The 13,549-nt window shown below is 40.7% G+C and overlaps 1 protein-coding gene across 1 annotated transcript; it reads right to left on the reverse strand.

Moving 5' to 3' along the window:
* Nucleotides 1-8,276: 8,276 nt before the first annotated feature.
* On the reverse strand, nucleotides 8,277-12,255 carry LOC119556684. Its single transcript, XM_037869057.1, has 5 exons — nucleotides 11,669-12,255; nucleotides 10,299-11,474; nucleotides 9,360-10,090; nucleotides 8,937-9,288; nucleotides 8,277-8,810 (listed from the first exon to the last, which is right to left on the reverse strand). Exons 1-5 carry the CDS (start codon nucleotides 11,793-11,795, stop codon nucleotides 8,389-8,391), a joined length of 2,808 nt encoding a protein of 935 aa, XP_037724985.1. The 5' UTR covers nucleotides 11,796-12,255; the 3' UTR covers nucleotides 8,277-8,388.
* Nucleotides 12,256-13,549: the final 1,294 nt, after the last annotated feature.

Genomic DNA, 13,549 nt, shown 5'->3' on the forward strand with positions numbered 1-13,549 from the left:
AATTTAACTAATAAAGTATTTTGGATGATGTCCATGTATTTTAAAAGATTTACAAAGCTTTTCGACTACGATTTTCGATCAAAGTCCATAATAATAGCAATTTATTGCACAACTCCTTTGTTTATAGGGATAATTTAAACAAACCGATGGCTTCCGGTCTGCGGCGGCTTCAAGCTGCCTAATGCGAGTTTGAAGTAGGCCAACATATGTTGTCATGTCTTGTCTGCACTAAATAAAATGCAACTTTTCGCCGGATTATGCGCATGTGAGCAGAACACGAAATGACTTTTTTCTGTTATTTCGCTGTGGCAACTGTTTCTGCGTGTGCATAAGAGTATGAGACTGAGTGCGTGCACTGAAAAAAAAATATTATAAGCTTTGTAACATTATATACATAAGTGCAACACATTCAAATACGTTACAGAAATTGCAGGTCAATAATATCAGGCTGTAATTCTTGATTTAACTAAAATTATAATTAAAATTCTTTTATTAATTCCAGAACTTCAGCAGATTAAAAATAAGTTTTTGATTTTTAAATAAATATGGGTTATCTGAAATCACCAGATCCTTTCCAGCTTTAATTTTAAGTTACAATTTTTGCACTCTGCATGTGTTTGCCTGCAGCTTTTCACTTTATTCATGCATAAACTTGCCTGAGAAAGTTTTCGCGTGGCAAAAAGTTGCCACGGGATTTGCTTGGGTGGCGCCCCAGAACCCCCCGAAAAACCCCTGCTTTTGGACACATGCAAATAACATATCGATGCTGCTTTTTCAAATAAAACCCCCTCCCGGCCGCCCCTGCCCGCTGCCACGCCCCTTTTTGTGGCTTTCGCCTGTCGCCTGTTGTCCTAGAAGGGATTTAGTGGCATTGCCGGAACGTGCTGCTGCACATGCATCAATTTGGGCGCCACCGCAGCACCCGATTTCCCAGGCCCCTTTAACCCCCCTTAACCCCTGAAACCCCCGAAGCCGGGCAAACACCCCCCTCAACCCCATGAGCAACGTTTTCCGGAGCCACCCCACACGCACATTAACCCACAGTCTGCCCACGTGACATATAGGCACTTCTTTTACTTTACTTTCTATTTTCATCAGCTCGAAAATGTCATCCATTTTATAAACCTCTCGCCTAATTGCATTACTTTTCTTTCAGTGTTATACAAAAAAAATTGATAGTGCAATTGAAATATTTTAATTTATTTAAGTTCCATTCCTCATTTATATATGTTTTTTCAGTGTTAGATTTAACAAAAAGATTTTTTTTATAATAATAACAGTTCAAAACAACATTTCTAGTGGAGTTAACATTTTTTATTTTAATTAAAGTTCACTTTTTATTTGGTGTTTTCCCCCATTATCTCAAGTTAAAGATACAACCTAGGGTTAAAAGTAAATAAGGGTCGAAAAAATTATGTGCGGGCTTTATAAATCATAAGTTGAACACAATGTTGCCCTGCATTTGATTTCTGTTGATTAAAAAGCCGCAAAATTAAATTTTATACCATAAATCGTGGGCCCTTCCGCCTCCTTTTACCATAATTTATATAAATTTGTTTGCAATTCGGCCTGCAAATAATTGCAAAATGCCGAGAATTTGATAAATCTACTTTGCCTTATTTACTTATATTTATGATTCGTATATTTTCATAATATTGCTCTATTTACTTTGTAATTTTTTATTTAACACAAAGAATGGTTTATTCTAAATGAATAAATCAAAAAATTCATAAAATTCTATCCTATCAAACTTACAAATTCGGCTTGGTACCTATAAAGTATTGCTAATGGATTCCTGTTTTAAAATTGCATACATTTTATATGCAACCTTATTATACCTTTGCTTAAACTTTTCGCTCCCACTTTTTGTGAATTTCTCCAGCATTATTTATTTATTTTAATTTTTATGCATTTTTGTGTGCGCCCCCATGGCTTTGATTACATAAATTGCGTATACGCAGTGTGTGCGCTGCTTGGTGGCCCTCTTAGGTGTAACATGTGTGCCAAGGTGCAAAAAAAAGGAGAAAAAAGGTGAAATTGGCAAAAAAAGAACCGACTCAAGGCCAAAACACTTGACTAGAGCGAGATGGCACCACAGACAGTCAGACATGAATATGAATGGGCGTCGGTTGGTGGGGGGGGGCTGTTGGGGTTAAGGGGGCGTGGCAGGTGTGCGTGTGAACCACCGAGAGGTGCAAAGTAGTTGCCACTTAAAAGGCGCTCAAAAAAAAAAGAAACTTCAAACAAACAGCAGCCAAAAAGCTTTGAAGGGTTCTTCTCTCTCTTTTCCCCTTGCTCTTCTTCTTCTGCCCTGCGGGAGGGGCGGTGGCGGCGAGGGGGCGTGGCAGGCGCTTAGATATGAGCTGGGTTTCGAATTGCTTTGGGCCATTGACAGTAAATCTGTTCAAGTTGACTGGCCAGAAAGTATGCAAAAATGCAAGATGCAACAGAAAGTACGCCATTAAGTGTGGCAAAAAAAATAATATAAAATATATAAAACATGGGAAAAAATGGTATAACAAATTAGTTTGAGCACCTTATAATATACATGTGCTCTGTTAAAGCAAATAAACAGAAAATTCACACGAATCAATGGTGAAAATATGTTGCCTTTCTTATTGCAAGTGATAATTTTGTTTCCGTGCATGAAAAACGTGCATGCACAAACATGCAAGAAATAAGGGCTGCATTTGACAGACATCAGACAAATGTGAGACGACAGAGATATGGCGGCAATCGGAAAAAGTAAACAAAATCCTATAAAAATATGCAAATTATTGATTCGATTGAGAACAACGAATTTAAGCTTCAATGGCTGTATAAATGATACAAATATGTTGGAACATTTCAATTATCATAATATACGGAAAAAACTGTATTCATTATTTGCAGCAGTGATTTCAGTAATTCATTGAATTAAAAAAATTATATTACAAAAAGGTTTGGTGTGATATCAAAATGATTTCAGATAAGTCATCAAAAAATTACTCATTTATAAATCTGCATTACTATAACATCAAGTTATTATTACCTGAACTGCAAAATTTCAGGATTGATTTACTTTTTGGTGGGTAATCAACTTTATTTCGGGTTATACTTTATGTTAAGTTCACTTTAAAAGTATTTATAGCCAAATAAATTATATTCTTTAGTTAATTAATAATTAAATTATCTAGACATTTACGAACAAGAGCAACTAAACTCCAAACTGTAGTTCATCAGCGACTTTAATTTATTTTCACAATGCTCACTTAAAAATTCTGGCTACAATAAATCCATTGCAGTTGACTGAATTTTAAGCAAGTGCCTTTCCCTTTTTTCCATCTGTCAACTCTGTTCCGTTCCGTTTTAAAATACAGTTTTTACCTCTTGTGCGGTTCTGATTTATTTAAAAGATTTTCAATATTTAATTGCCTTTGGTTGGTTCACTGGCTGGCATTTATTATTAAAGATTGAAGCTAAAAGCTTAATGTTCGGCATTCATATTTAATTATTTTTTAATTTTGTTGTTCCTTCTGGTTTTTATTTGTTTTTTCCCCATCCTCGGAATATTTTTTGGTTGCACTTTTTGTGCCTTTGAACTAAATTGCTCTCCCTTTCTCTCGGGCTTTCTCTTGTACTTTCTCCGCGTGCGAGTGTGTGTGTGTCTGCCCACATTGTTGTTGCTGCTACTTCTGTGGCTGCTCTGGCATCATTGCCACCATCATCATCATCATCATCATCATCATCATCGTCGTCGTCGCGGGCGCCTGGCAACCCTGACCTGAATTTAACTCTAAAATTTGTGCGAGCTCTGGTATTTCACTTTTCCACTTTTTTTGCGCCTTTATTTCTGTGCGGCAAATCAGTAAGCGCGTGTGTGAGTGTTAATTTAATATTTGTTTGTGAATAAAAAATAGCAAATGGAATCAACAAAACGGCCAAAAAGAGTTAATTTAAATTCTTCAAGTTAGTTGCACTCTGTAAGCATGAAAGGGGGCAAACCATGCAGAAGAAATTCTATTTAAAGGAAAGACAGAGCTTGGAGTTACTACATACTGATGACAACAGAATTTGAATTCTTAGGAAAAATAAAAATAGTTATACGTATTTTGTATAAACTACACAGTAATAATAAATAAGTAAGACCAATGCTTTTTCATAATAGTTTTTTAGACTTAAGGAATATATTTTCAGTTCTTTAGCTTATATCAAGAATAAATTGTTCTTAAAGATTAAAAAAAAAAATAAAAGAAAACTAACAGACTATCTGAAAAGACCTTAGACCAAGATTCTAAGCTCCCAAGCATAATAAATGAATAGGTATAACTACAGCACTAAAGTCGTTTACTTCCCATGATTTGTGATTCTACAGCTTTACATGACAGGGTATATTTCCCAAATCAAAATAGCTTTGCACTTTACACTCCCCAAGGAAGTGCTGAAATGACCCCATCGTAAACACGTCCAAGGAGCAACTCCGTTGGAGCAGTTCATTAATAAGTGACCAAGCGGTGTCATAAGCAGTTCATTAATTAGGGACTCGAACTCCCCCGAAAGCAAACAGTCCTGCATCCTGCATCCTTTTTCCTGGTCGAATCTGTCACAGAAATTCCCCCACAGAGCGGTGAAGGAGCAGCTTAAACACAGCTCGGATCGCCAGCTCCTGGCATTTATGCTTTGTGCTCCTAGTTGCCCATTCCTCCCGGTTCCTTCAGTTTTTCCATGGGTTTTCCCCGAACGAAGCCCCCCCTGCCATACATTTTCCCCCCACCATTTTCCGTTGGCCGTGCCAGTTCCAATCCCTTGTCAGGTATTTCAGCTTGTTGTTTGCTGCAGTTATGTGCTTAACTGCCACACACATCCAGCAGAGACGCCCCCCTCGAGTCCCTCGGCCAGTGGTAAAGGGCCATGTCAACTGGCATACGAAACCAATTTCCTTTTTATGGCAAATGAAATGAAAATTTGAAATGACCACAAAACCGGGGAGAGAAGGAAACTCTGCGAGATGGAGCGGAAAGTGGGAGACAGTGCACTTGGAAAAGGGAATCGGACCGGGAAATCAGGGATCGTAAATAACAGTGATATTATTTCTTAATCGATAAAATCTTACACTTAGAATGACACTTTAATACTGGGTAAAAATAATCAAAAAATCTATTTATAATGGAGATAGTGCACTTGGAAAAGTGATTTGGGGAAAAATCGCTTAGGGATCGGGAAACAAGGGATCGTAAGTAACAGTGATAAAATTTTTTTATTAATAAAATCTTACACTTAGGATTACACTATAGTACTGGGAAAAAAGAATATAAAAATCTATTTATTATGGCCTATTTATTGTTTTGTAATTAGTCAAAATATAATTTTTAATTTATAATTATGATAAAAAATAAAGCTTTCCCATAACTGTTGTGGAATGACTTTCTTAATCTTTAATTTAGAAAATTAGATATAGTGCTCTTTAAAAAAATATATTTTTAAGTTCATTAATAAAAGGTCTGAAATAGTGAAAAATAATCGCATTGGCAACATACTTTTGTCATGATATGAAATATATTTAGATGATTTTCTACTAAAATTGCAATTTAAATGTTAATTATTTTTGTGCATTCGAAATCCAATAGTGATTAGTTCGCAGTGTGTGTTGGGGGACAGGACGGCGTCTCTAAAAAGGTGAAAGAATATCTGCACAGGAAATGGGCACTCGGACATGATGCGACCTTGTACTGGTATACTTGTCACTCGCCCTGCTATCTGCTAACGGAAGACATATCTCTGGGTCTCCTGCGATGAGGACCGACACATTAACGATGAAAAGTAGCAGAAATAACTGAATTAGCCATGCACCGACAGCTCGAGGAATTCCAGGATCTCGTTCCTCTAAATGGTTATGTATACCACTCTGGGCATCCGAACAGCTGCTGCCCCGTTTCCAAAGTTCACCCCACCTTATTTTTGGGGTCAACCGAGCAATCTACCCGCAGCGGCTTTGCGGTGGATTTATTTTATTGCCAAAAATGAGAAACCAACAAAAAGGCATGGGAAATGAGCAGAGTTCAAGTAAACGACGCTTTTTCACTATCGTAAGTTCATATCTGACATTTAAGATATTTAATATAGGATTATTTCGATTAAAATATGATATAAATAGTAAGACAACCTATCAAATATAAGCACTTTGTTATGATGACATGTTTCAAAATAATGCAATGTTTAAGATATTTAACAGAAAACATTAACTTTTAAGTGTGTACTTCAAGTGTTTGCATTGCTACATTTTTTTTATAGAAGCACTTACATTTTTATAGTACCTCCCTAAAGAGTATTACTAGATGAAGCAACAAAAACGCACCCAAAAGCAGCTCAAATTGGGATAGGTTGCGGTAGCCCCAGCCAAGTTGCCTTTTTGTGCGGTTTCCGCTTTAATCCTTTCGCCTTTCCTAACCAACCTAACCAACTCAACTCCTGGCTGTGTCCTTTTTGGGTGTCTTCTGTTTGGAAAGGCGGTGCGCAGCTCATAAAACGCCATACATATGCGCATTTCATTTGATTTGATTTAATTTTATTGCCTTTTATGTACGTTGCTGCTTGGCTGCTCTTTGTTGCCAAAAAAAAAAAAAAACAAAATAAAAAATAAAACAAAAGGAAAAGCGAACAGGATATGCCACTTTGTGTTGGAATTAATTTAATTTGATTTTTATTTATTTATGCCAATGGAAATTGGTTTTTGTTTTGAGTCAAGCCAGCCAGGCGAGCCAATTTACAAAAGTCCCTGGCAAATGCCCCACATAAATGTAGTGGCCATGTACAGTTTATTTAACGAATTAAATAAGAACATTCCAAATAGAACAGCAATTAAGCTAAAAAGTTGAGGAAAATGTGAAATCTATCTCTTATTTACAATGGAGTAGCTATATAGATACATACATATTAAATAAGTTAATCACATTACATTTCCAAGCACTTCTAAGACTTCAACATAGTAACATAGTAGTGAAGTAAAGGACTTTCTGAAACCCTTGATAGTTTAAAGAAAATCATTAATCTAAGACTTGCCTGTATGGTAACTAGTCTCCTTATTTTCCCACTAGCCAATTGGTTGGTGATTCAACCAGCATCTTTGGGTTTTTTTTTCCAGCTCACCCATTGTACAACTGTCAATCTATTCCAGCCAAGTCAGTCAGCCAGTTAGCCTGGTTCAAATGTTGAACTGCTTTGTGCCGGAGCCTGAGCCTATTTGTCTGCCAGTGTCTTCTGTTTTTCGGCTCTTTTTTCCTGGGTCTCCCAAGAACCGGAGTCGAGTCCGTTTATATGGCCAGTCATGTGGCACGCATCATCATTTATCAAGCAACGCGGCAACAATTCGCAGGGCTGACAAGAAGCCAAAAACCATCCTCCAATCTTCGAGAACCCCCAACTTGTCCCACCCACAAAAGTCGTCGCCGTTTTCTTGTCGCTGTCGCTACTATTTTTTCCCACTCCTTAACTTGATTTTTTTTTGGTCTCCTGCGTTTCCTTCGGTTCTTTATTGTTGTTGTCGACGCTTATCTTGGCCGTTTGACATTGATGTGCAGGAGTACAGTGGTCAACATTTCAAGGAGATAATAATAATATGATGATAGTCCAGATAAATAAGTAAAGTACATACCAATCCCAAAAAAAAGTGGTAAACAAGCCGTTGGGTTATTCCATTCTTGATATTAATGAGAAGTTGTATGTTATAAACGTAAAATAAATATTATCAATAATGTAATCATATATGTTAAAATCCTTAAGCCCCTTAATTCAATATTATCCTATTGTTCCTGTAAAAATTATACATATAATTGTCATAACAATTACTTCCACTGTACCATTGGCAACGTTTGTTGGTCCTGTCATGTAACGGTTAAATCTGCATGAAAAATTAATGCTGTGTTGTTGATACGGGAAAGTGGTGTGGGGAAAGTGGGTGCCGAATTGCGTATATCTGTGTCTGTGAGTTGTTGTGTGTCGAAATTAGCATTGGCTTGCGGTACAACTTCACAACATTTCCAAAAACATTTTCCGCTGGCCACTTTTCACATTTTGTTTACCCTTGCATTTGATTCAACCCATTCAGTTCGCTCTTTTGCTCTCTATTTTAGCACATTTTCAAAAATTAAATATAGATTTAAACGCTGGATTAGTGTGGTAATTTTTTTGAGATGTAATATTCTTGTTATAGGTTTTGAGGTCGCCTGATTACGTAAACTGGTAAATAAATATAGCTTTAAATTAATTTGTATTATTAATTTTTATTATTTATTGTAGCATTAAGTTGACCATTACATTGGATTTATCTCTCTCCCTCTTTCACGCTCTATTTCAGGACAATTACTTCAGTAGTAGGGAAATGCGGGGCATGGTTAGCTACACAGTGAACACTCAGTAGCTGGGACGCCACGGGGGATGGGGAAAATGAAATTGCCGCCGCTGCTGTGCCGACGTCGACTGCGACTGCAACGGCAACTGCGACAGCGGCTCGTCTGCGTCGCGTCGCGGTAGCAGAGATGCAGCTGCGCGGTTTACCGTTTCGCGACGAAAGCCGAGCAGCGAGTTACCGCTACGCGAGTGCTGCTGCTGCGCTGCCAGCGTCAGCGCCGATCGGCGTGTTTTTGTTGTTCCTGTCCCTTCCGTTACCGCCCGCCGTCCCGCTACCGCTCCCCCACCTCCTCCTCGTCCTTCTCCTCCCGCAGTCCCCGTTCCAGCCAGGGCTCCCTTTTTCATTGTTTTTGTTGCCGTTCCCTTTTTGGCAGCAGTCATTTGCGCAGTCCGCTTCGCTGTGAAGTGCTCTGTTGCGGTAGTCGCTGTAAAAATTTAACGGGGGTGCTGTTAAAGCTGATGTAACCTTAATAGAGTTCGATGTGTATGATATTTTGATGTGTTTTCAGGATATTTTCATAGAGCCCTTAATGACAATTTTATATGTTTACCTGCTGCCTTCATTGGTAGTCCCTTAAAACCTCTTGTTTTGAGTTCCGATCCTTTCGTTTCTGTCTTGGCTGTTGGTAGGGCCCGAGTTCCAGCCCCCGCTTTGGATACTCCTTCATCCAACGTGGGAGCTTTTCCACCCGAAGTGGCTGTACTGCGTCTGACTATTGGTCGGTTTGTCGATCGATTGGTGTTTGGGATCGCACCTCTGTGGCTCTGCAGTTTGGGCGCTTGTTTTGCTACCTCCGATTGCATATTTTTTTGGGCTGGCTGTAGATGCTTCGCCTGCTGGTGCAGAATCTCCGCCTTGAGCATCTGCTGCTGGGTGCGGAAGGCACGCTTGTAGGCTGAAACCTGCCGAAGATAATGATTATTCAATACATATGTGTTATTATAGTATATGGCTGATGTAACAGAATAACTACCTGCGAGGCACTCGCTACCAGCAGCTGATTGGCTCCTTTGTTATGGGGGACTGAGGTCCTGTCCTGGTTTTGACTTTTCTTCTGCTTTTTCTCCGGCTGTTGCTCGTGTTGCGACTTTTTGGGGGGATGGCCCGCAGGAAGGTCGGACTCTTCGGGGGGATGGAAGAAGGTACGATGGCTGGAGCGGCTCACCTGATTGCTGATCACCTTGGTCACCCGCGGCTGGTCCTGCAGGGTTCTCTGGGGGCTCACCAGCGACGTCTTCTTCTTGGGCTTATCCTTTACTTGTTCCTTGACCCTGACTTGTGGCAGGTCCTCTGTCGTCGCGTCATCCGCCTTGGACGAAGTCTGAGGACCTCGCTGCTGCAATTGCAGACGACGCACTGGTGCCACGGTGGCTCGACTGGTCTCATCTTGGCCAGAAAGTGTTTGAGAAAACGATCCCGAGGTGGCTTTAGAGTGCTCCGAATTAAATGATGTAAGTCTCGAAGTTTCTTCTCTTTTTGATTTCTCAATCGAGCGTAATTTTGTCCTCGATCCTTTTGCCTTACTTGTATTTGCGTTTCCTACCAAATTTGTTTCAGCTGTTGTTAAATTTGATCTACTTGATCTGGGGTATTTGCACCGATCTTCTCCTGGAGCTCCATCCCAATCGCCCAAGGTTTCTTCTGAGCTCCTTGAATAACCAAAGTTAGCCTCCGACCTTTTGACCAAATCGTCTGCGAATGTTTCTAAAAAACGTAGGATATTAAATAATGCCTCAAATCACCAAAAATATATTTATATCTTTAGGATTTTCATTATGTGTGATACTTTTTGATATACAAATATATAATTCTTATATACTAATTTTTTGATACTACATATAAAATAAATGCGATTTTTAATGTGATATTAAATAATGCCAAAAAAAAAAAATAAATTTGATTCATATCATACCTGTATTCCTGTCCAAAATATTTGCCCAAGTTGCAGTCGAAGCGCTGGGCTTGAGACTAGTTCGCGAGCTGCTGTCCAGGCTGGATCCCCGGGTGCTGCCACCGATTCCCCGGGGACCGAGTGGCGTTTCTGGTCGGGATACGGGTGACAGGGACTCCATCAGCTGGACTGCTCCGGACTCCAGACTCTGACTCCTCTGGCGATAGTTGGCGTGCAGGACATTGTGGAAGCCGAGCTGGCGCGGCTGTTGCCTCACCTCCAGGCGGCGCGGGGTGGTGTCCATGCTGTCCTCGATGCGACTCCTTGGCGAGCTCCTTTCAACGGGTCTCCTCTGACTCCTATTGAAGGCATAAGTGGCCACGGGTCCATCGGCGAACTGGATGTACTCGAACTGCTTGATGCGATCGCCCAAGGTCTGAAAGCGGAGGCGCGTCTCCGACGGTTGGCGGCCAGTTCCGGTGATGTGGCTGCCGTTTCCGTTTCCGTTTCCAGTGCCGGTGCCGGGGGTTGCAGTTCTCAGTTGGTGACCCAGTTCCGTCCTGGCTCGGCCATCCTCCAACTGACTCAGCACCGAAATCCGCCGCTTTAGGGCTGCATCCACCGGCATCAGGGAGTCCCCCTCGCCACGCGGAATCCCCATGGGCTGGGCCAGCGCCGACTTGGCCATGGCCGCCATGTGGTGTTGCCTGCTCGGCGGCATCATCGCTCCGGATCGCGAACCAGGTGCCGTGGGCAGGGGAGGCAGGCTCATGGATCGGGCATAGAACATGCCCCCCATGTCCCCCAGTTGCGGCTCCTCCCTGGACTCCCTGATTTTGTGCATGGACCTCTTCCGTTCCCTCCGCGCCTTGCTCTTCCGCAGGGATCCAACCATTAGCTCGGTGCGGGAGGATCCACTGCTGCTTCCGCTGGAACAGCTCGAGCTGTCGGCCCTTCGCACGGAACCCTGGCCATAAGCCGGGGCATAGGGACGAGCCGCCGAGAAGGATATGGAACGAGGACGACTCGCCTGCATCATCGTGTACAGAAGTTGGCCGGAGTTGTTGTTGGCCACCTGGTCGGCCTGCCGGACATGGCTGCGCGGATAGATGTCGGCGGGACTGGGCACCGGCTCCGATCTCTTAATCCTGCGCAAAGGACCCACATTTTCTGTACGGGTACGTGGGTGGCGATTGTCTGAGGAGTGGAAATCGGGGTCACCAGGTTAGGAGTTAATTATATAATATATACAGAGATAATATTACTGAGATTCCAAATAATAATCCTTTATAATATTATAATCACAAGGAAAACCCCATTAATAATTAGTAATCCTTTACAATCATGATCCCTAAGAAAACCGCATATGCATTGCAAATATTATAGCTTACGTGAACTGAAGCCGCGTTCGTAATAGGTCCTAACGGCACTTTCGTATAGCTCGCTGGTGTTGCGCAAAAACCAGGGTTGCATTCGCGTGTTGACTTTGATAAGACGGTTCAGCTGGTCGGGCTTCATCTTGCTTGAATCCTTGGTTGACGGCTTAAGGGCTATCCAGCAGCAAGTTTTGATCAAAAACGCTGATTCCTAATGTTTCGGGAATTGATGCCTTCTCAGTCTTCCAAGATTTGTATGCCCAAAAGACGCAAAGGTCAAATTTTGTGGATTAACTGCTTTCCGCTTTGCTTGGACTCGAATAATTTTGCTATGAAAGTTCACCAAATTGGATAGAATATTTGAATTTTATTTGCCTGTCGCTCAGACCACTTTTCAACTGCTCGGAATTTATTTTTTTAAAACGAATGACTTGGAGAAATCAGGCGAAAATCTATGGAAACGTTAACTAATAGTGGTGTCCTTAAACATGCCGGTGTGTGAAACTGTTTATAGCTTCCTGTATTTTCGAAAAACACACACACGAAACTCAAGTAATGTTAACGTTAAAGCAAAGTAAAAATAAATGTATAATTTTGGATAGTATCAAATTTTGACATAACAATAGGGGAATGCTGAGTGTACTAAGTTCTCTATAAAATTTGAAAGTAAGAGTAATGTAAGAGAAGTATTTAAATAGACAGTCGAATGTTTTTAAATATAGTATTAGTTTCTTAGCCAAGCAATGCAAAATAAAACCGAAAAGAGGATTAAATGTTAACGAATCGAGTGCAGCGAATCCCTTTGTGAACGAGCTTAGGATTGGGGATTTCGTGTTTCGGTCCTCCGTAATCAGCGACACGTTTCATACGCCCCATCCGAAACGAACTCCCCAACTTAGTTGTACAATTATGTGTGTCTCAATCAAATTAGCCCACACCGGGCATACATAATGCACTCATACTCGGTCATTCGTTAGTCAACGCTGCTAATCCCATCTCCCATCTCCATTGGCCCGCGAAAAACACCCATTTGACATTGATTTATCAGCGGCTGTCAAAGTGCCTTCATCCGCACCGCCCACGTTCCGGCCCCTTTCGCCATGTCCACGGGGCGTGGTCAAGGTAAAAATGTAATAATTAGCCGCAGTGATGTGATGATGTTCGGGGTCACCTCTCCGCAGCCCCCGGTCCCTCGCCTCCCTCGTTAGCCATCTGCCCCTCCCGCTGGCCCGATTTTGAGCTTGGCCAGCAGCAATTTGTCAAAGTTTGGCCTGAAAAATGAATGCTGGTCGCCCGATGGGTGCACTCAAAGAAAACAGTGCTGCCAAAGAGCTGATTTAAGTAACCAAACCTCAGATTAAATAAAAAACCTAATTATACGGCCCAAAAAATAACAAAATAATAAATACACCTTTAGACTTCTAACCGTTAAAAAAAAAAAATAAATAAAAAATAAAAAAAAAAAATAAAAAAATCCAAATTATATTATATTTTTAGTTACTACAAATTCAATAATGATTTTTAAAGGTTTAAGCCAAATATGTGTTGACGGAAACTTTTTTAAAACATTTTTTGAGTTTGGAAATACGACCTATAATTTATTGATTATTAGACTTTTAAATATGTATTATTTTATTAACTTTGAAATGGCTATCAAATGTAACTGATTTTTAAACTCATCGTTTTTTTTATCATTTGAAGTTTTAAGAAAAGATCTGTTGCATCTTTAAAGACATTATACTTGAGTATTTGTATAGTTTTATTGGTAAACCAAGTATTCAATGGCAGTTAGCCACACTTTCGGCGAGTGCCTTTCTATGGTCAGGTAGTGGAGTGGTGCTAGTGGTTCCCCGGTTGAGTGCGTGTACGCCGGGGATGAGTCCATTGGCTGACCAG

The sequence above is a fragment of the Drosophila subpulchrella genome, chromosome X (genome assembly GCF_014743375.2).
Source record: "Drosophila subpulchrella strain 33 F10 #4 breed RU33 chromosome X, RU_Dsub_v1.1 Primary Assembly, whole genome shotgun sequence".
Lineage (NCBI taxonomy): Eukaryota > Metazoa > Arthropoda > Insecta > Diptera > Drosophilidae > Drosophila > Drosophila subpulchrella.